The sequence below is a fragment of the Nipponia nippon genome, unplaced genomic scaffold (genome assembly GCF_047370975.1).
Source record: "Nipponia nippon isolate SJK-2023a ecotype South Korea unplaced genomic scaffold, ASM4737097v1 scaffold_3, whole genome shotgun sequence".
Lineage (NCBI taxonomy): Eukaryota > Metazoa > Chordata > Aves > Pelecaniformes > Threskiornithidae > Nipponia > Nipponia nippon.
Genome location: NW_028262347.1, coordinates 104,787,509 through 104,807,418, shown reverse-complemented (window position 1 = coordinate 104,807,418; position 19,910 = coordinate 104,787,509). Strand labels below are relative to the sequence as shown.

Here is a 19,910-nt window from a genome sequence, read left to right as displayed (position 1 = left end):
TGTTTGGGTTTTGTTTGTCTGGTTGACTTTTTAGCAAAGATTTAGGGCAGGTGCTTTCTCTGAGCTGAGATTTTCCAAAAGGCAATTTTTCAAGGGCTTTTTTGCATTGTGATAAAAATAATGTTTGACAACATTTTCCTCCTAAGACGTCTTTTGACCAAATACACAGTGTGGTTTTAAAATTAAGCAAGGTAATTAAAAGTTTGAAATTTCCATAATGATGCTTTAGAAAGATTAACATTTTTGCATTAAAGATACACTTCTGTGATACTTCTAAGATTGTTTTGTTCATGATTGATTTTGCAACCACCCTTTAAAAATGGCAAGATAAAATCTTTGGGCCACCTTATGCTACCTCCTGTCTTCTTAGACTACAATATATTCAAGAAAAGATGTAAAAATAGTATAGTTTTTAAATACCATCACCTGTGTTCCTCTGTACTCCTCTACCTATGAACCCTGATTGCATCTGATCTCATCCAATCTAAGTTAGATCAAAAAATGAAATATATGCTAATTTACAGGCGGAGGTATTCTGATTCATTAGGTGAACAAGTACTTAATTCAGATTAAGGGTACCATGTTTTGAAATAATGGAACTGGATAAAATCACTAAAATTCTCTAGAATATCCTGATTTTCAGAAAGAATATCTTGTAACTTGCAATACCGTGTTCCACTGCAAAAACCTAAACTGTAAAATTTGAATAATTAAATATTTATAACTCAGGTCTTTAGATAGTGTTAGACAATTGCTCCTCTTCTATGTTTACCCCAGCTAGTGCCTGGCTCAGTGTGTCAAGCTTTGGACAAATCAGTCTTAGAGATCACTACAGCTCCCGGGGAGAAAAGTTGCCGGTATGGGGACGCAGGGATGAGGAAACACTTGTGCATGTGGGAGGATCATTTAAACTGCTGCTCTTGGGAGGTTGTTTGTCAATGTGGAGTTGTTGAAGGAGTCTCAGCTGAGATGGCTTCATTGACAGGGAATAGGCAACAGCCTTGTTTACACAGGGGCAAATGAGAAAATTAATCTGAATTAACTTTGCAAGTGCATTGGTTAAAAGCATTAAAACATTGTTCGGATGCTCATTCAAAATTTGAGTGTCCTAAATTGAATTTACTTTACTTCATTTCCAAAGTGAATTAAGCTAAACTAAATTAAAGCTGCCTTAATTCTAAACAAGGGAGTCAGAGCTGTAATGTAGTTTAACTAGACCACTTTAATTTCACAGATTCAGTTAATTCAAATTAGTTATTTTGCATAGTCATAGGCAGGTAAACCCTTAGACTGCTAACTCCTGTGGACAGAGACTGTATTTATACAGGAGCCAGGAAAAGGGGACCCAAAAGTCCAGTGGACTCTCTATCAGCCATCATGACTGAAACAGAAAAGGATAGAAAGAATAGGGTGCTGAAGGCCCACAGAAACCCGTAGCTCTGCAGTTAATCAGAAGGATACCAGATATATGATTTAGAAATAGAGCAGATCTGCACTCACAAACTTACACAAATGCACACACAGGTATGGGCCTTATAATACAGCAAGGTTCCACATTAATTATATATCAGTATTCAGACATGTTAGATATTACATAGTGGATATTATAGTCTTGTTACAGATGGGTTCTAGGTGATTATGACTTATTATTTGTAATAACTGTGCTTGGTGCTGTACAAAAACATCCATATAGCTAGCTGTTGATGGTTATGCGCCGCAGATCTCAACAGCCTATTTGCCCATTCAACTTTGTTAAAAACTGTATTGGTTGAATAAATGTTTATTAATTCTTCATGGGGTCTGAATATATAATACCTGACCCAAATGTCTAACTCCATATAGCCACAGTTATAAATACAGACCTAGAGGCAAAGACAAACAAGTACCCACATTGTATGATAAATTAAAACATACTAAGAGACAAACGCTAGTGCATTTGCAAACACAATATAGATACATAAATAAACATATAGCTCGTATTCTCTAAACATCAGACCTGATAGCGACTTACATGAGCCAAGCAGACTGGCTACAGCTTCGTCCTTTCATTATAAAAAGATGGCTCTGTCCTATAAGTATGAAAACTAGACTACCTGCTTTGGAGGTGGGCACCAATTTTATGCTGGGAGCCTATGTAGCACCCGCACCCTGAAGTGCTTGCCTGTACCTGGCTGCTTTGGGCAGCATGATAAAGCAAGGAATAAATAATATCAAGAGCAGTGAGGACTGGAACAGGAAAGGAAAGATTCAGGTTCTCTGTGGAAATTTTCAACTTTTCAATGTGGTTTTAATTTTGAATAAGAACTTGAATAAAATTCTACAGCTACATTTCAGTCTAGTTGGAACCTGCTGTTTCAATAAAATCTAAATATATTATTCTAATTTTATTTTTTTTAGCATAGTCTCTCATTCACCCTAAAAAGCCATTTTAAAGGGAAAAAACCCAATTTTTCCATTCTGATAAGGCTGAAATTCTTCTCACAATTTTGGTCATTTCTTTAAAACCCAAGCTAAAAATAACATTAGATCTAAAGTGACACATTCCCAGCACTGTTTTTGTTTTGATTTTGGGCAAATGTCTTCTACTGCTAAGGGCTCCACTATGAAATTTGCACCCGTTCTGACAAACGTTAAGGGAGGAACACACAATGACACCCCTGCAAAGGGAATCGTTTACTTACCCAACACACACGGGCACATACTGCAGTGGAGCACTCTACAGGATACAGAGATAATACACAACTAATACACAATGCTGCCAAGCCCAAAAGTTAAAAAGTCCTGAGTCAATACCCTCCAAAACCAAGAGACTGGCATAAAAATCACAAAGCTGTAAATAAGAATGTGTTTGGTTTTTTTTCCTTTGCCTCCAGTTCTGGCCCCTTGGGAGGCAGCCAGGTCCCACTTCCACCTGGTCTTTGCAGCCATGAAAGCCAGAAATACCTTGGTATTAAATGAAAGCTGAAATAATTGCTTATCTTCAAGATCTGAGGTTTTACTCAAAATACCAGGTATGGCATAACTTGCAAGAGAGTTGAGAATGTTATCTACATTTCTCCGATTCCTCCCAGTTCAAGACTCCTTTCCTAGTACACACATGTCTTCTGTTAATCAAAATGAATGTCCACAAGGAATTCAGCACAGACTCCTGAATTTTAATAACTGGAAATGGGCTCAAAGCAAAGCTTTCAATTAAAAGTTCCCATGCTCCAGATTAAGATATTTAACCTTGGCAAGCCCATGTGTTTCTGTAGGTCTTCTTAACTCACCTGCTGGCACAGCCGCTGTTCTGACAGCTCCAGCCCGTACTGCGTGGCAGTCACCGGTGTGCTGGCAGCTCGTGGGGCTGTGCCCTACGCCAGCTCCATGCTGCTACAACAACACTGGTAGCAGGACCCAAACCGGCCAGTCCGTAGGTAACAGAAGATGTTGCTTTGAACTGCAGTTATTGCTGCATAGGCATACTCTTAGAAAATGATTAATTCCTAAGATCTCAAAAATTTCATGACAGAAATCTCTTGCTAGTGAAGGGGACCTAGCCACTGGCAATGCTTCTCTCCTGCTCTCTTTCTGTGGCTTGTTGTCATTTTTGAAGCTTTTGGTCTTTTGTTGCAGAGATTATGAGTTTGTTGAGGGGGAGTCGTAGGTCTGTAGCTGCAGGGATGGATACTCTCATGGGTGCTGTGAGTTGAATGTCTGCTCCATGGTTGCCTATGATATTGGAATTTGGACTTGATGATCCAGGTGGTTCCTCCCAGGCTTGTGTTTCTACGTCCAAGACCTGCTGAACCCTTTTTGTCCTTTAAGATTTCCTTAATTCACCTTAAACCCAGGATGTCAAACATCTACACCCAGGATCAAGTTTGCTTCCAATATTTTGTAAATTGTATGACATCGTCTAGATGTTTCGATTTTAATGAATTTCTGGCTTTCCTGACTGCAAAGAAAGCCTTCCAAACGTGAACTGAGTGTAATAAAAGTAGAAACACCTGCCTGAGGACATTTCTATGCTGCAGTCACTGTTTGACTGCAGCTCATGTAGATATACTTTAGCCAGCTTTAAGCCAGTCAGTCTGGGTCCTGATGGCTCTGTAGCCCCAGCTTTGCACAACACAGCGCTTATTCAAGCACATCTTCTGTTTCCCAGGTGGGTTTTGCACACTAACACAAATCCACTTGGATAAATGGGAAAATGTTTCTTAAAGCCTAATGCAGCAATTTATTCTGGGAGGTCAGGCTAGGCAACCTATACACATAGGGGTGACCGCTGTCAACCCCATCAGTACCAGTGGCATGAGGTTGTGTGTAACTGCTCAGCAGGATGAGTTGGCAGGCCAACCCCCTGCCTGGCAGATCTCCGCCCTCCCAGAAGGCAGGCATCTTCACCTTTCTTTCCTTCCACCCCTCTTCCTTACATCTGGACTTGTACCATGTAGCACAGCAGAACTGGAATGGGCAGAGATCTGCTAGAAGCTGAACGTTAATGCTCTGCTCAAATTAAATGAAATAAAACCATATGGTGTCATCATGGGTCACTGGTTTAAAACAACAAAAAAAATCCTAGCTCCTCTCTAAGCCCTTCAGATAGCAGAACTGCTGCTGTGAATTCTGCCTCTCCTCAGAGTGCAGCCAAGAAATGCAGTGAGAGAAAAGGGCAGGATTGGGCTTTCTCTTGTGTTTGGAGTGAGCAGGCTAACCTGGAACCAAGTGGCACTTTTTTCCCCATGCCTTCAGGCATGATGGCAGTGTAGCTCCAGTGAAGTTGATGGACCTACACAGATTAACAGCAGATAAGGAGTCAAATCTCAGGGAAGGGTGGGATTGTGTTTTGAGATATGTAAGGCATCTCCATTTCAACTTCTCATCTATTTAGGAGCTTCAGGAAAATAGATAATCCCTCTTCAGGCACCTTTTAGGACTATCAATCTATCTATCTATCTAATCAATCTAATTAATCTGTCATACCTGTGCTTATATACTAATGTAGTACATGATCACCCTTCTTCTCTCTCTCTCTCCAAAAGGTAGGGAGAAGGAAATGTAATTTTCATGACAGGAGAGAGTTTGAATGTGTGAATATTGCTCGTGGCCCCTGAATATGGCAGGGTTTGAAGGCATTCTGCTGTCTTGGCAGGGAGCGCCAGAGCCTCAGGCCAGCTAGCAAGGAAGCTGAGTCCGCTGCTCCTGCCAATGTCAGCTGTTGTTCTGAGGGTTGCAAGTGTTGCGGTAGATTTTGAGAGCAGTAGGAGAAGTTACTGCCCCCCCGCACCCTAGTGGAAATTATGTTGTGGCTTTTGGGGGGCAACTGCAGCTCTGATCTTCCCAACTACATCTGCTGCTGCAAATTCAAATGCGACCACCAAAGCCAGTGCAGCTGAAATACAGCTCCTGTTGCCTTTGCCTACCTCCCTTCCCTTCACGTACAGCCACTGTCAGCAGGGTACATGTCACTTCTGCTTCAAGCAGGGGAACGAAGCCAATACTGTGCTCCAGCTCGCTGAAGCACTTACTTGGCCCCTGTTATTAGAGAGTCTGAGCCCTTCACTCCTCCTTCCAGCTGTCCCCACTGTGCCCCAGGTGGCACGGCAATGCTCCTATCTTCACACTTCAGGCAGGAAACAGAGCACAGAGAGAAATGCCATTTGTCCAAAGTCTTGATGAGAGGTCCATGACAGAGCAAGGGACTGAAGCCCTTTCCATAAGTAAGATTAGGCTCTATCAGACTTTCTATTTCCCTTCCTTCACCCCCCTAAATCCCTTGTTTGCTTTTCCACCATGCTATGAAGCTTGCTTTCCATTTTGAACTTTGTTTGTGCAAACAAGACTTTTTTTCCCTCTTTCTTTTGCTCAACGGTGAATTCAGCTGTGTCTTGACCCATGCACAGAAACATAAAACTCTCTCCTATTTGAGCCAAAGCCACGTTCAGAGCTTTTTATGCCTGCACAGCACCAATCTGCAGGTGGGATATTGCTGGCTCCATGGGGGTTGTCACCAAGGAACCCAGAGCTGCCTCTTCCCATGCCATGTTCTCCCACTTTTCCTAAGGCATGCTTTGACACCAGCATCACTAGGATGGTCACGAGCCGTTTTGTAGGAAGCAATCTGATGCAGAGAAGGCATCACCATCTCACTTAGCCCTGCACCAAGTCCCCTGCAGGCTGCCTTGTCTCTACCGCCGGCACAGCCCGTGGCTCAGCAGTACAGCCCTGCGCTAATTAAGCAGTGCGGCACAGCAGGGTGTGTGTTCCTTGGCCATCACAGCCTCCCTTGGACACACTGCAGAGAAAAGGCTAAAGCTTCGCAATGTTAGCCTTCCAAGAACTGCTTTAATTGACCAGTAATGCACACCCTGGGGTCTTGTAATGTGCTTCTAATACGGAGCATTTAAAATATGAATACTCCAAAACAATTACAAGGAGTTTGGTGCTCTGCTGAGTGTATCCTTCCACTCTGAAAAATAATCTGTGACAAAAGAACATGATCAAAGTGAGGACACCAGTGCTTTCTGAAATCTGCCAGGGTCTCCTTGGGGCAGCAGGACACTCCACTCTTTCCCTTAGTGCAACTTCACTCTGTTCTTCCGGGATTAAAAGAATTGCTAGGTTGGGATTCCAGATGATTCAGACCTACCTCATCTCCCTCTGATCAGCCCTAGTATGATTTTTTTATTTGAGATACTGTCTAAAGACTCTGCCAGCGATAGTAAGAGAGGAGAAACCAGAGAGTATGTCAGGCTATAAGAGAGTTTGAATAAAAATGTGAGAGAAGCAGGGGACGTTTCCTATGATCTGTCATTCTTTCAGCAAATGATTTCTGGACAGGTTTAGAAGTTATTTTTTACTTGCTTATTTACAAGGAGTGAAAGAAAGTTCTGCTTCTCAGAAAGGACTATGGCTCAGCTCATTTTAACTTCTAATATTTCTTTCTACATTCTTGACCAAATTTGATTAGAGCTTGTTACGATTGTCATACTAGGAGAGATGATTTTTGTCTGTCCATCTGTATTCAGAATCAGCAAAAGGAATTGCATTTAAACTGCTGAAAATAACGAAATAGAAATCAAACGTTGGGAATTCATGATCTAATGCGGAATGTTTAAGAAAGTCAAAGGCATTTGGAAACAGGCAGTTGGTTTCAGCTGGAGCTGTATACAGTATTAACTCTAGAAAGAGTTACTACAAGCCAACTATAGTAACTCATGAATTCCAGGAATGGATGTATAATTCACAGTATGAGACTATGTACTGTAATGACATTATATGCCATTATTTAAGATAATACCGCATATTAAATTCAGATTGTGAAATGAAGTTCAGTTGCTTTACTGCAATCAAAGATCTATAAATGTCCTGTTGCTGAAACTTTAGAAGGTTATGTATTAAATCTGCATATATTCTCCAAAACTCAAAGTAGACAACTTGTGCAAAAACCTCCCACTGGAAAATGAAAAATGGGAATTTACAGTAAGTACCAGTTTATGCCCCTAATTAAACACAAATGCTGTTATTGGAGTCACTGACTGTGATGGAATTAGAGCAGGGATGAATTTAGTCCAAAATGACAATTTCTTTTGGAGAAAAGAAAGATGTTTGAAAATATTGGCATTTACTTCAAGAAATCACACTGCTGACTGGTGTGCCAGGATTTGTGTCCTTTCTGCTTTTGGGAAGGGCTGAGGAAGTGTTCTGCAAAAAGGCTTGTCTTTCTCCAGTGTCTAGAGGCAAGAACAAGCCACCAAAGGCAGCAAGAGGTGATCAAGGTTTTGCTCCCTCTTACACAGCAGTAATCCAGAAATCCTAGGTTTGAGGCAGCAGAGCTGGCTTAGTGCGCATTTCAGTCTCTGGTAAGGGTGAGAAGCTTTCAGCAATCCTGAAGTTTAAAGACAGCATTATTATGCTGCATCTGTTGCTACAGGACCAGGTCAGCTCTGTTCATCTTTCATCTGCTGTTTCATTAGGTGGTCTTGTGTAGGATAGACTCCTTCGAAACCTCTTAAAGCAGCAGCAGTGATGCCTAGCTATCCTGCTGTATATCACTGTGCCTAAATGAATTGACCCAGGGGATGCCCTACCATATTCTGTACCAAGCATTTGGGTCCTGAAATTTCTCCTTTTCCCTTACAACACTAGAGTTCGGTTGTGACTGTAGGGCAAAAGAGCACTGCTGGGGAGAACCTCTTCATGACTTGCCTCTTCTTTTAGCCACAGGAAACACCTTCTACCTGAGACCTCGTTAGACTTGCTGTGCATTTGATGCCAAGAATTATTTGACTACTGGAGGTTTCACAAACAGAACGGCTCCCCTTTGCTCACTGTTTCCAGACACTTTCTCTTGACATAAAACCAGTTTCATTCTTAGGAGGGGAACATTTTTGAACAGAGCCTTTCACCTCTGGGTCACGAGCTGAAATCTGGCCCTGGTTGGTAGTGACCGAAAATCATTACCAGCTGACGGCTACTTGGTGAAATGAGCTGGTGAGTCTCATTCCAGTTCCTAATGGACACATCTCAGTAAACACAGTCACAACTGGCACTAACTGGCATTCTCAGCCGAGAGACCATGAACTGAACAGGGAAGGAAACTGAACCTTCCTCTTCATCCCCTGCCTGGGTTTTTGAAGCATTATGGACAAGCATTTTATACCACCATCGTTTCACAGGCTGGTTTTACTCTAAATGGCTTTTTGAAACTTTGCAATTTTCATGCAGCATGATTCAGCACAGCCTGATCGGCCATCTCAGTATAATTACGCTCATCTTATGGTTCCCCTCAGTAGAAGCTGAGCTATCTGATGCCACCTCCCAGTACGAATGGCGAATCTGATGTCATATCTCAGTATGAATGGAACCGTCTGATGTCACCTCAGTGCTAACAGGACGTTTTATAATATGTCATCTGAGGCTGCAGGGGAAATCTAATCCATTCACTATGCTACACTACAATAGAACATAACACTGTATAATGTGTAGGTTAACTTAGACACCCTCAGGCAGATTTTGGATAGACGGATGGATGGATGGATGGATAGATACATTTATACAAAGTATACATACATTATATCACTCTATTGATTTTTAAAAAGTTCCAGGTCTGCCTGGCTATAATGAGATTTTTGAACTTTGTGTTGCGATCAATGAGGGGAATATTATTGGCCTGGAGAATTGATATACCCGTTCTCTGTGGCTTGTTCTGCTCCTGGACTGCCCCTGCCCCCAAGGTGTACGATTCCATCAGACACTTAACCTCTTTTACAGTGTCATCAGGCTAAAAGGAATCTAATAGTGACACGGGACTTGTGCTCAGCACTCTGGCACTATTGCTTTCCTGTCACAAATAATTTATAGCTTTCTATTTCCATCCCTTTGCCTGCACCCCATCCCCTCTTTCTGTTTCTCTGGGCTGGGGGAAATCAATAAACTCACACAACCAGAGTGGCACTTCAGGGGGTTTTAGGGGGAATGTGAGAGAAGAGAAAAGAAAAGAAAAAAACAGAAAAGAAGAAAAAAGTTATATTATTTGCCCTAGCACAGACTTCTCAGATCACCACCTCAGCTAGTGCAAATCAGCATGACCTCAGCGTCTGGCCCTGAGGCCCTCAGACACCTTCTGTATAGGTCCTCAGCAGCTATAGATTAGGGCCCCTAGTACCACTGACCTATATGGGGTGAGGATCTGGATCTCCATCCCCAGCTAGAACCTTGACATTCCCTGTCTCCAGCTATGTCCCAGGCAGCCTCTCTGCCGCTCCAGCTACTGCCCAGGCTTCATCATGTGTGTGTCGGAGTTTCCCAACATGCTGAGGTGATATGCTCTGAAATACTTTTCTTTTCCTATAAAGGTTTCACTCTCAGGAGTTGTGCTTTTTCAAAAATGCCCTCTCAACATCTCTGCCTATCTCTATCCATGCCGTACCGCCCACTACACACACATTTGCTCTTTGAAGTTTTGCCAACTTACTCTTTAGAACGAATCTTTAAGGGAAGCTCTGGGGTGGGCAGGGAGAATGTGTTATTTGCTTTCATTTTCTGGAGAGACTTTGGGGGAGAAGTTAACACTAATATAAATGCAGGGCTGAGAGTTCCAGAAACTCAGGCTGGAGAGCATCTGCAACTTCCACCTTAATTGGAGAGGCTTGTTTTAATCTCAGAAGGGAATTTGGTCTCCATGGCTTCCACAGGTCATGGCTTATTTGCCGAGCTCCTTGGCAAGACAGTGGTTCCTGAGTCACAGATACGCAGCATTGGCCAGTAGGCAGGGACCCTGCTAGTCAAGTACTAGGTGCTAGTGATTTTCTTTCACCACTGACCTCAGCTGGATTTAAACCAGTGACCTAGAGGTGAAAGATTTCATGTAACAAGAAATGGAGCACTGACAATTACAGTTCAGTTTATTCTCATTCTGAGCTGCATTATGAGCTTTGTGGCATTCACTGAGACATCTTTTTGAGTGCCCATGCAGAGTTCATTCACTACCTGATAAACACCAATTTTTGCCCTCTTTGCTGGAGCTGCTTTTTCCTGGTGATCTATATCCCATCACCCTTCCTACAGATACCTTCTGCTCCCACCTTCTCAGTTATGAAGGGCAAGGGCTTTGGGCAAGCCTTCCACGAGTTCAAAGCATTCAGTTCTATGCCAGAAAGGTATTTTTTAGATACACAACAAATTTAAATCTACATAATTTGTAAATCGAGCTCTGTTAGCTACAAAGACTGCCTTGTGATCATGCTGACAGATCAGATCATAAATGATAATGCAGTTGCTAACACACAGGAGATCCTAGCTCGTTCATTGAGTACCATAGTTACGCAGTGAATATCCAGGTTTGGGGAGAAGATGACAGAGCAAAACAAGGACAATTCTCTGGGAACTGGACCATTAAAGCAGTAGAATCAGGACCACAAGAAGGCAAATGAAGCCACTCTGCTGCACCCAGAGCTCAGATCAGGCCTTCAGGTTCTGACAGCTGGGATTGTGGGTATGCAAAGGCACAGAGAAGTTGCAGTTGAGTTCTGAACATGTTTTGCTCTTTTGCAGGATCATCAGAACCAAAGTTCAGCAACCTTTTCACCCAACACCGGACGGGAGCGGGACAGGTGTGACTGCACCAGGACATACTATTGGTAAGAAGACTGGCATGAGGGGTGGTGACAGGACAAGTGGAAATGAGGATGAAGCTTAGTTGAGGGAACAAAGTCTGACAAGCAGATGCTAAGCAGAGCAAAAGGGAGGAGGGGGTGGGGGAAAGAAACCTCAATGGAAATCAGACGTTTCTGTTCTTTGTTTCCCTCGTTGCATTGCAGAGAAGGGAATCATGGCAGAGAAACCAGCCCAAGGCAGGGGTTTGCCCAAAGCGATTCTGCCTTAACATCCATTTCACGTTCATGCTCTCTCCTTTGCCTCCCTAGAGAGAACTATTTACTGCTATCCTGTCTAAGCACCAGTCTTCACTTTTGTCTCCTTCTTACTCTGACTCTCTTTTCCCCCCTCTCTCCCAATTTCTCTCCTCTCCCTTTGCTGGAACTGGCCCATTTCTTAGAGCTAGTAATACACAGACACAGCTAAGATATTCCTGATGCCTCACAACTGAGTTCTTCATTGTTTTAGCTCAGCAGTCAGGTATCCCATGGGTGTATTTCACTGAGAAAATGCATTTTCTGCTGGGGGAGATGGGTTTATCAAGGTGAGCAGAAGATGGAGGCTGTAATAAAGTGACCAAATGTCTCCTAGTCTGTTGTGTTTAAAGGTACTGTGCTAGATGTGTGATGAGGTACTTTTCACTCTGTGGGCTGTATGGTGCATACGTCTGCTGTTGCTAGCATAGCTTTATCCAGTAACAATTCAGAGCAGGAAAAATCATGCGGTATTCTACAATACTGTGAAATACAGTGGCTTATTCATAGCCTAAGACACTGTCTTAGATACTGTGGGTTACTGAGAATCAGCTGCTATACAAGTATTTACTGGAAAGTGCTGGTCTGCATGGGACAGAGCTGGCAGATATAATCCTGTACACGAATTGTTTTCAAGAGCACAATGAAATTAATGGGCCAGTATGGAAGAGCATTTCTGGATGCCCTTTTAATCTGGACTTGCTCACTGGACTGGGAATCACTGACCACAACAGATGGAGTTGGCAGATATTATTCCTTCTTGGAAAAGTAGTGCAATGTCTAGGGAATGCATTGGCTGAGCTGGGATAGTGATTATGAGTGCTGCTACTGGAGTCTCTCATTGCTCTGGGATGTACTGGGAAGCGTGGGTCTACATCGGACAGTGTTGACAGGTTCTGCTCCATCCTGGAAGGCTTGTATTGGAGGTATTGATTGCTTCAGGTCAATGCTTTATAGAATCATAGAATGGTTTGGGTTGGAAGGGACCTTAAAGATCATCTGGTTCCAACCCCCCTGCCATGGGCAGAGACACCTTCCACTAGGCCAGGTTGCTCAAATTTATGAGCTGAATGATGGGTAGTGGCCTGTAATAGAACTGGGATATTCTCCCAGTTACTGGGGCACACCGGGACATAATGGGCATGCCTACTGGATGCATAGCTCTACTTCTTCTATACTCTAAAGCCCTGATTATCGTGAAGTGATCATTTCTAATCTGGATGACTTGTCATTTCTGATATATTGGAAACTCATGAGCAATCTTGGACAGCCCTGAGTGGCAGGAGGAGTCTGCCAGTTGACACTGGTCAGTGCAAAAGGAAGATACTAGGTTTTTATTCATCTGGGTTGGAGTATGTATCACCAACTCACCTTTTTTTCTAGTAGGGAACTGAATTTATTGGCCCAACACTGAAGTGCTTCTAACCTATGCTAAGAAGGTAATTTTTCAGTGAGTGTTTTGGGTGGACACGTAAGAGGCTGGTCTGGCTAAGACAGAACATGCACACTCCTGGTGGAAAAAAGCTGAGCGGAAATGATCTGGCAAAATATGCATAGACTAGGAAGTCACTAGAGAATGTGGCCTATGCAGCATTGCACTCAGTTACCAAGCCTTGCGCTGGGAAGCCTGCTCTGAACTGGGATATAACAACGAGGTTCAGCTTCTTGATGGAATACACTTGCTTGTTATTAATGGCCCTGTACTGGAAGGCTGTGAAGCTACGGGATAGGAACGGACTGGCAAAGCTGGGATGCAGCAACATTATCAGTAGGGCGAGTATGAGTCCTTCAGTGTGAGGGACTGGGAGTCTGCTTAGTGCCCACGCTTTCCTATGAGACTGGTGGCATGCGTAGCTTTCAGCTGGGGGATCCCTGAGTGCTGTGCTGCTCTCCTCATGGCCCTTTTTCCCTTTTCCTTTTGTCCAGTGCCCAGCACAGCATCCCCTCCCGTCTCCAGTGCCTCCAATGATCCAGTGGGCTCTTACTCCATTAACGGGATCCTGGGGATTCCTCGGTCGAATGGCGAGAAGAGGAAACGTGATGAAGGTAGGGGGAGGGGAGAAGCTCATCCTCCCTTTTATATTCTTTGTCCCCATGTACAGGCTCCAATTTCAGGCCAAGGTTTGCAGCTGCTCCAGGGGCTAGATCAGTTTTAGCAACAGAGACCAGTTCCCCGCCACTGCCCTGCTGGCTTGGAATGCTCTTCTTCCGAGGCCCTTTCATGACAGGCTGCGTCTCCAGACATCTGCTCGGCAGGCAGAGAGCCGTCTCCATTGCTGGAGCTGATCCCAAGTTCATTCACTGCTGGAAACGGCTGGAACTGAACTCCCCAGGTGCCAGCAGGTGCCCGGACTTTGAACTGCGGGTAAACATGGTTTCCCCGACTCACTCATTTTCAAACAAAGTGCCATCTCGGAGAAGCACCAGCAATGTGGGAGTTATCTTTCATTCCCCTTGCAAACAAGCTCCTGCCCTCTGACGTGCCATGAGCTACATTAGCTGGTGATCATAAGGGCCCAGTTTTCAATGGGTAGCATCTACCACAGCAGAACTGCCATGCTTGCAACAGCCTGAAAGCAGAACAGGAGGTCTTCTGAGTACTGTGACCCTAAGGTTGTTATCTAAGCCTTTCGCTAGGGCTCTAAGGAATTAGGATTAAGCTATCTCCTTTTCCTTCCTACCTGCTGGAAAGGACTCAGGGCAAAGTGAATCCTGACATGAGCCAAAAGCTGGAGCCTCAGGTGTAGATAGACTTGAGTCAGGAGGGGTGGGTAAGGTCTTGGTGCTCTTATGGTGGCTTTGTAAACTTTTGTTCTTAGATCTTGCTCTTTTAATTTGACGCATTCAAAAATTGAGGGCCAGGAGGTGAACTTTTCTAAGAGTAGTGCCTGACCAGTTTGTTCAGTTCAGCCCTACCTTCAGTACGTTGTTTTCCACTGTTGCCTGTTGCATGGGGGGACCTCTTAGCAGTACAGGTGGCTCAGTGTGCTGCATGTGCTGTAACCCCACGGCTGTGCGGTGCAAGAGAACGTGAGGGTTCGCTGTGATATGTGGTGAGAAGATACAGCTCTCCTGAGAGACATGCTGCATTTTTGGGTTTTGCTAGTAATTTTCTCAGCATTGGTTCTGGTGAGGTTCACATCTGTAAGTTTTTGATCCAAATAAACACAATAATCCCAAGAATAAAAGGCAGTCATTGTGACCCCTTTCTCCCTAATACAAAGTAAAACTAGAGGCAAGGACCCAATCCAGCTCCTATTAAAGCGAATGGGGAGATTTTTGCTGATGTCATTGGAAATTGGATCAGGCCCCAGAGGAAGATCCATTTCCCAGCTAGATGGCAGTAGGGCCCAGCTAAGAGAAAAGTGTAGCTATGGAAGGGCTGAGTCAAGGACTCAAAGTCAAAAAATGTCAGGAATAAGAGACTGCAAACATTGCAAACCCCTCCAGCATTTCCCATCATTACATATACAGGAAATAGTGACATTTAAAACTGAGTGACAAGTTTCTCTAATGGTTGTGCAAACCTCCTGGCAGTTATTTGGGGGTTTTGTGAACCCCTGTTCTCATACAGTCCAGCATGGTGATCACCAGCTCTCAATACGGTGCCACCATATCTCATTTTGAAATGAAGTAGTTCAATCTGGCTTTAGCACCTATTCTTTCCAAATACCTGGAAAGATCGTCCCACTTTAGATGCAGCCACACAGTCACTTCCAGCTTCAGAACCTGAGCTTTTTTGAAGCAGTACAATTAAACACAGAAACAACCAAGCAGCCATCTAAGACTGTGACACTTCACAATGATATACGGACAGTAAGAACAACTCTCTGTGTCTGTCCTTAATTCATCCCAGATTTGATTTATGAAGGGCATGCAACACTCCGCAACTCCCTGCTGTTGGCCAAGAGCCCACATATCCCACTAGGAATCAAAAAGGTACCAGCCAATCCCGGAGACGTTGCTTGTCTTTAGCTCTCAGAGTTTTAGGAGGCAGTTACATGACACAGCTGCAACTGCCTTAGAGAACAGCCTTCATCCTGCCATCCCAGATATCTGCTGCAGGGAGATGTTGCTCTCCTGTCCCAGAAAAACCTTGCATGGGACCCCCTGCCAGCTGTTAAACACCTCTAGCCAAGAGATTAGTTATCTGGGCTCACACTGGCTTTAAGAAATGCTGAAAGACATCATCACTTTGCAGGGTTGGGTCCTAAGGCTGGATAGGTCCAAGGGAAGATTTTGCACAGCCAGTGACCTGCGCTCACTCCTGGGCAATCTTCCCTGTAGGTCTGAGGGCTCTGAGTGTTCCTAGCTGAGATGGGGATTAGGAAAGCCTGGTAAGAAATCCAGTGCAGGTATTTCTTTCATGCTCAGGCTGGATGCATACACCTTCTCAGTATTTCCCAGAGCTTCTGAGCACTGTTTTGTTCCAGTTTCTTAACTGCAGGGTTTATTCTTGCATTGAAAAGCCCTTATGAGCTGCCAATGCACATCTACTTTCCCAGCATTTTGGGGGTGGCTCTTCCCTAAAGGAGGCAGAAGAAGCAGCACTGCTCTCTCTTTCTTTCCGCTCTGTTGGACCAGCTCTGCTGCAAGGATTCCTCTGTGAGGAATGCAGTTCAGCAAAAAGGGGGGAAGTACCAAGCTGCTCCTGAATCCTCAGTTCTGAAAACCTTGTTAACAACCTCTGTGATGGCTGGGGGGAACAGGGTGGGAGAAAGACAGAGGAGCCTCTATCTGAGCAGACCCCCTCCCCCAGGTCCTCCTTGCTGCAGCTGGTGCCTACATTAGACAGTAGCACAGATGATTAAGAAGAGGAGAGATAATTATGTGTCAAGATGATGTAGCAGAACTCCCGAGTTGGACAGAAGGAGCCAAACGGATGCATGAGGTGGGCTCAGCGATGGACGCTGACAGCCAGGTGTGTCCCTCACAGGGAGTTAGAGGGAACAGGAGAAATCCCAACCTACCAAATGTGCTGGTTGCAACTGCAAGGGTGGTCTAGGAAGACTATGGCATTGAGAGAGAGCCAGCAGGGAGGTAGCTTTGAGTGTCTGCTAGTCACAACAAGGAACTGTCAGGTCACAAGTCTTTCCTCAAAACTCAGTGTGTCTTCCTCAGGTGAGTGCCTAGGAAGGATGGTTAGGATTTGCCCTGTTAAGACCATGTATTCCTTTTGTTTCAGTTTTTGATCAGTGATTGTAAACCTTCTGACTTCCATGACAGATTAGACAAAGCAGAGAGCTGGTCTCCTACAATTATTTAAATAATTTCACTAAAAAAGTTCACCACCACCTGTGTAGCACAGTGTGTGCCATTTCTTGCAGTCTATGGGCACAGCCAATGTTGCTGTAATTTCCCTCTGACCTCCCCCACCACTTATACCCACCATCTTCCAGAGGCAGAAGTGACCCTGCAGCATGTAATGACTTTCCCAAGACCATTGAGGGTCTTGCAGTATCAAGCTGCAGCTGGAAACAGGAATTTCTGGCTCTTCATGATCCTAATGTTGTCCTATGCGGTGATGGCAGGCCAAGCTCAGCAGGGTCATTGTCAGATGAAGGAGCAGCAAGAAGATGTCCAGAAGGATAAAGGGGAAAATAATATGCAAATATTTCTGTTGTTCCATAACCCCCGATTGATAGCTAAAAGGATGACAATTGGGGTGACCCAGAAGAACTAACAAAAAATTAGTATCACTCATACGGTAGTCTTGAGCAACGTCTAAGGAAAAAAAGGAGAGATGGGGAGAAAGGGAAAGGTGGATAGATAGACAGATAATTAGATAATATTAAAACAATAATTCAAACTATTCCCTGCATACCACAGCATCTCCAGCTGGGTGAAACTTTTGGGATCTTTAGAAAACCACTCGTATTAGAGATAGCTCTTTCTCTCCATAGCTGGCCACAAACAGACTTCCTCTATAGACCCAAATTCTCATTTGGGATTCGTCTTCCAGTGAGGCTGGTGCTGTAACATTCTCAGCATTATTAATCTTGGTCCCTGACAATATCTGTAGTATTTGACAGCATTACTGGCAATAATATCTGCAGTGCTGACAATGGCAGAGATAATATCCCCCAGTATTACCGGCATTAGCAGGGATCATATCTGCAGCCTGTTATTGGCAGGAGCAGACGTAATGTGTCCAGTATTATTAGTATCAGTAGTAATAAAACCCACAGGCTTGTTAGTATGATCAGTGCTAATATCAGCAGTAGGTTTGTGGGAGAGGAGGGGACGGAGTGATTGCTACTGTAAATGGCAATAATACTCAGGCTGTATGCAGTAAAGGAATCCCCAGCAGAGATGGGGGAGCAAACCTCCCGAAGTTCCTCCTTTCCTTTTTTCACTTGTCATTTTGATGATTAGAGTGATTTACATTGAAGTAAGTGATGCAGGGCTGTGTCAGTTCAGGGGGACAGTAAATGGTCACCAACATTTCAGCAGGTCTGGTGGTGTTTTCCGGAGTGTTAGCTGTATCCGTGCAGGTGGTTCACCGTACTCTTCAAAATGGGGTTGAGCTCTGTGGAACAGGATGCTGCCTACTGGCCGCAGGAGCACTTGCACTGTAAGTCCTGTAGCTGCAGGAAGGGCAGCGTCGCAGCACGTCTCTTTGGTGCTGCATGCGTAATTTTCTGACTGTTATTACCACGACACCCTCTACTGAGAAGCATTGCTTTTGTTACAGGTGGTTTTCTCTCCCCTCACTCCAAATGGAAGGACTCTGACTGCAGGGCAGGCTTTTGATAGTGTTCACCTTGGGGATTTTCCTAGCTGGTCATGATCTCATTTTCCTACTGGGAAAGTGGAAATGCCTCCTTCAGGTGGAGTGTGAGGCAGGGAGATCTGCAACAGTCCTAGTCCTGAAAGTTGTTCTTTTAGGTACTGGCCCAGGACATAGGCTGTCTTGAAGAAAATTTGGAGCTCAATTGTTTAAGTGGAAAGTAGCGCAGAGAGGAGAGATGTGTAACGTGTTTAAGAAGGTCTGAGTTTTTGACCAGATATACAGCAGCTGAGTGTGCCACTGCAAGTATGATCCCATTTGTGTTGTTCAGAGTGGCAACGATAATACAATTTGGGAGACATAGTTGTGATATTTCAGGTGACTTTGTGTCTTTGTCAGCGGCATCAACATCTATTTGCAGGCAGTGTGGCTGTGGTTATGTTGTTGTAACTGTATCGCTACAGGTTGTGGGTGTGTAACACTAACAATGAGATTAACTGTATCACTGCTCACTATGCTGCCCCATTACACTCAAGGCCGTTACACTCTTCACAGAGGCGGCTGGGAATCATTTCTGGTGTTATGTCTGCATCCTTGCGTGCGGTAAGGTTGTTTCAGTGTGGTAATTGTCGGTACACTGGTGCAGGCTGTACGGTACTGTCACTGCAATTCATATAGCTGTTACTGCAGCTGATGTAATATGTTGACTGACAACAGACCGTCACCTGGCCATGGGAGTGAAGTCAATATGGCTATGTCACTGCGGCGCTGCGTTGAGAACTGTGTGTTTTCATGAAGTATGACCACATTGTTCCACAGCACACTGGGGTTGTTTCAGGACATACAGCATGCTTATGCTGTCATCTGCAGTATGATGATGCTTTACCGGGGCTGTAGTTGTACTAGTGCAGAGAGGTCTAGCCCTTAACTGTCTTGTAGGGAAATACATTTATTTTCCTGTGCTGCCTGCATACATTTGCAAAGAGTACGCGTGAGTCATTCCACTTGACTGTATCATGGCATCTGATGTATGTTCACCTCTGGGCATATGAGGTGTATTTCTGTTCTCCCAGAACTGTTGTGTTGTTGAAGACAACAGAGTGTGTTTGGACCCCTGCAGGTGACCCAACAGCACTGCTGTCTGTGGTGTGGCTGCATTGTTTCACGCTGTGATTTCTTGTCACCGCAGCTGATGTGTTTGTGTTATTCTGTATGATTGCTTTATTGCAGGTCAGCAATAGTCTTAGTGACACTGGAGACACATGCAGTTACATTGCCTCAGGTGCTAACCCCACGTTCCAACCATCACACACAGTTGTGGGGCGTGCACCCCGCAGTTTATGGCTGTGCATATGGAACGAGCAGTTTCTGGAGTGTTTCACGCTCTCACAGTGTCTTCCTCCTACTTTCCCTGGGACTGTGTTGTTTCATGCAGTGCGGCTGAGTTTCCAGTGGCTATAAGCTTGCGGCGAGGGTGTATCACCGCAAACAGCAGTGGTCACAGGGTACGGCCAGGCTCATTGTGTCTATACAGACAAGTGTAGGTAACGCTCCCTTCCATTCTAGATGAAAATGTAAATTGAAGAGGGAGTTGATTCTCAGCAGCCACCCACTTCTACCTCCTGAGGGCCTTTGGCTGGTGAGACTCCTAGGAGGACATAAGAAAGGCGCCTGCTGCTCATCCTGCACCTCTCTAAATAAACTGCAGGAGGATGGTGAGAAAAGGGAGAGTAATGTGTGGAAAAAGAGAGGAGGGGGAAACTGGATAAAGGAGAGGACAACGAATA

General features: G+C 44.5%; 1 protein-coding gene across 10 annotated transcripts in view; it reads left to right on the top strand.

Moving 5' to 3' along the window:
- Positions 1-19,910, top strand: part of PAX2 (paired box 2) — a 98,808-nt gene that overhangs the window by 35,793 nt on the left and 43,105 nt on the right. For 8 of the 10 annotated variants that reach the window (XM_087767901.1, XM_087767906.1, XM_087767899.1 and 5 more), the window contains exons 4-5: positions 11,038-11,123; positions 13,320-13,439. In XM_087767901.1, coding sequence (XP_087624027.1) covers positions 11,038-11,123; positions 13,320-13,439 — 206 coding nt within the window. The remainder of the gene's footprint in view (positions 1-11,037; positions 11,124-13,319; positions 13,440-19,910) is intronic. The other 2 variants (XM_087767907.1, XM_087767903.1) reach the window with 1 other exon arrangement.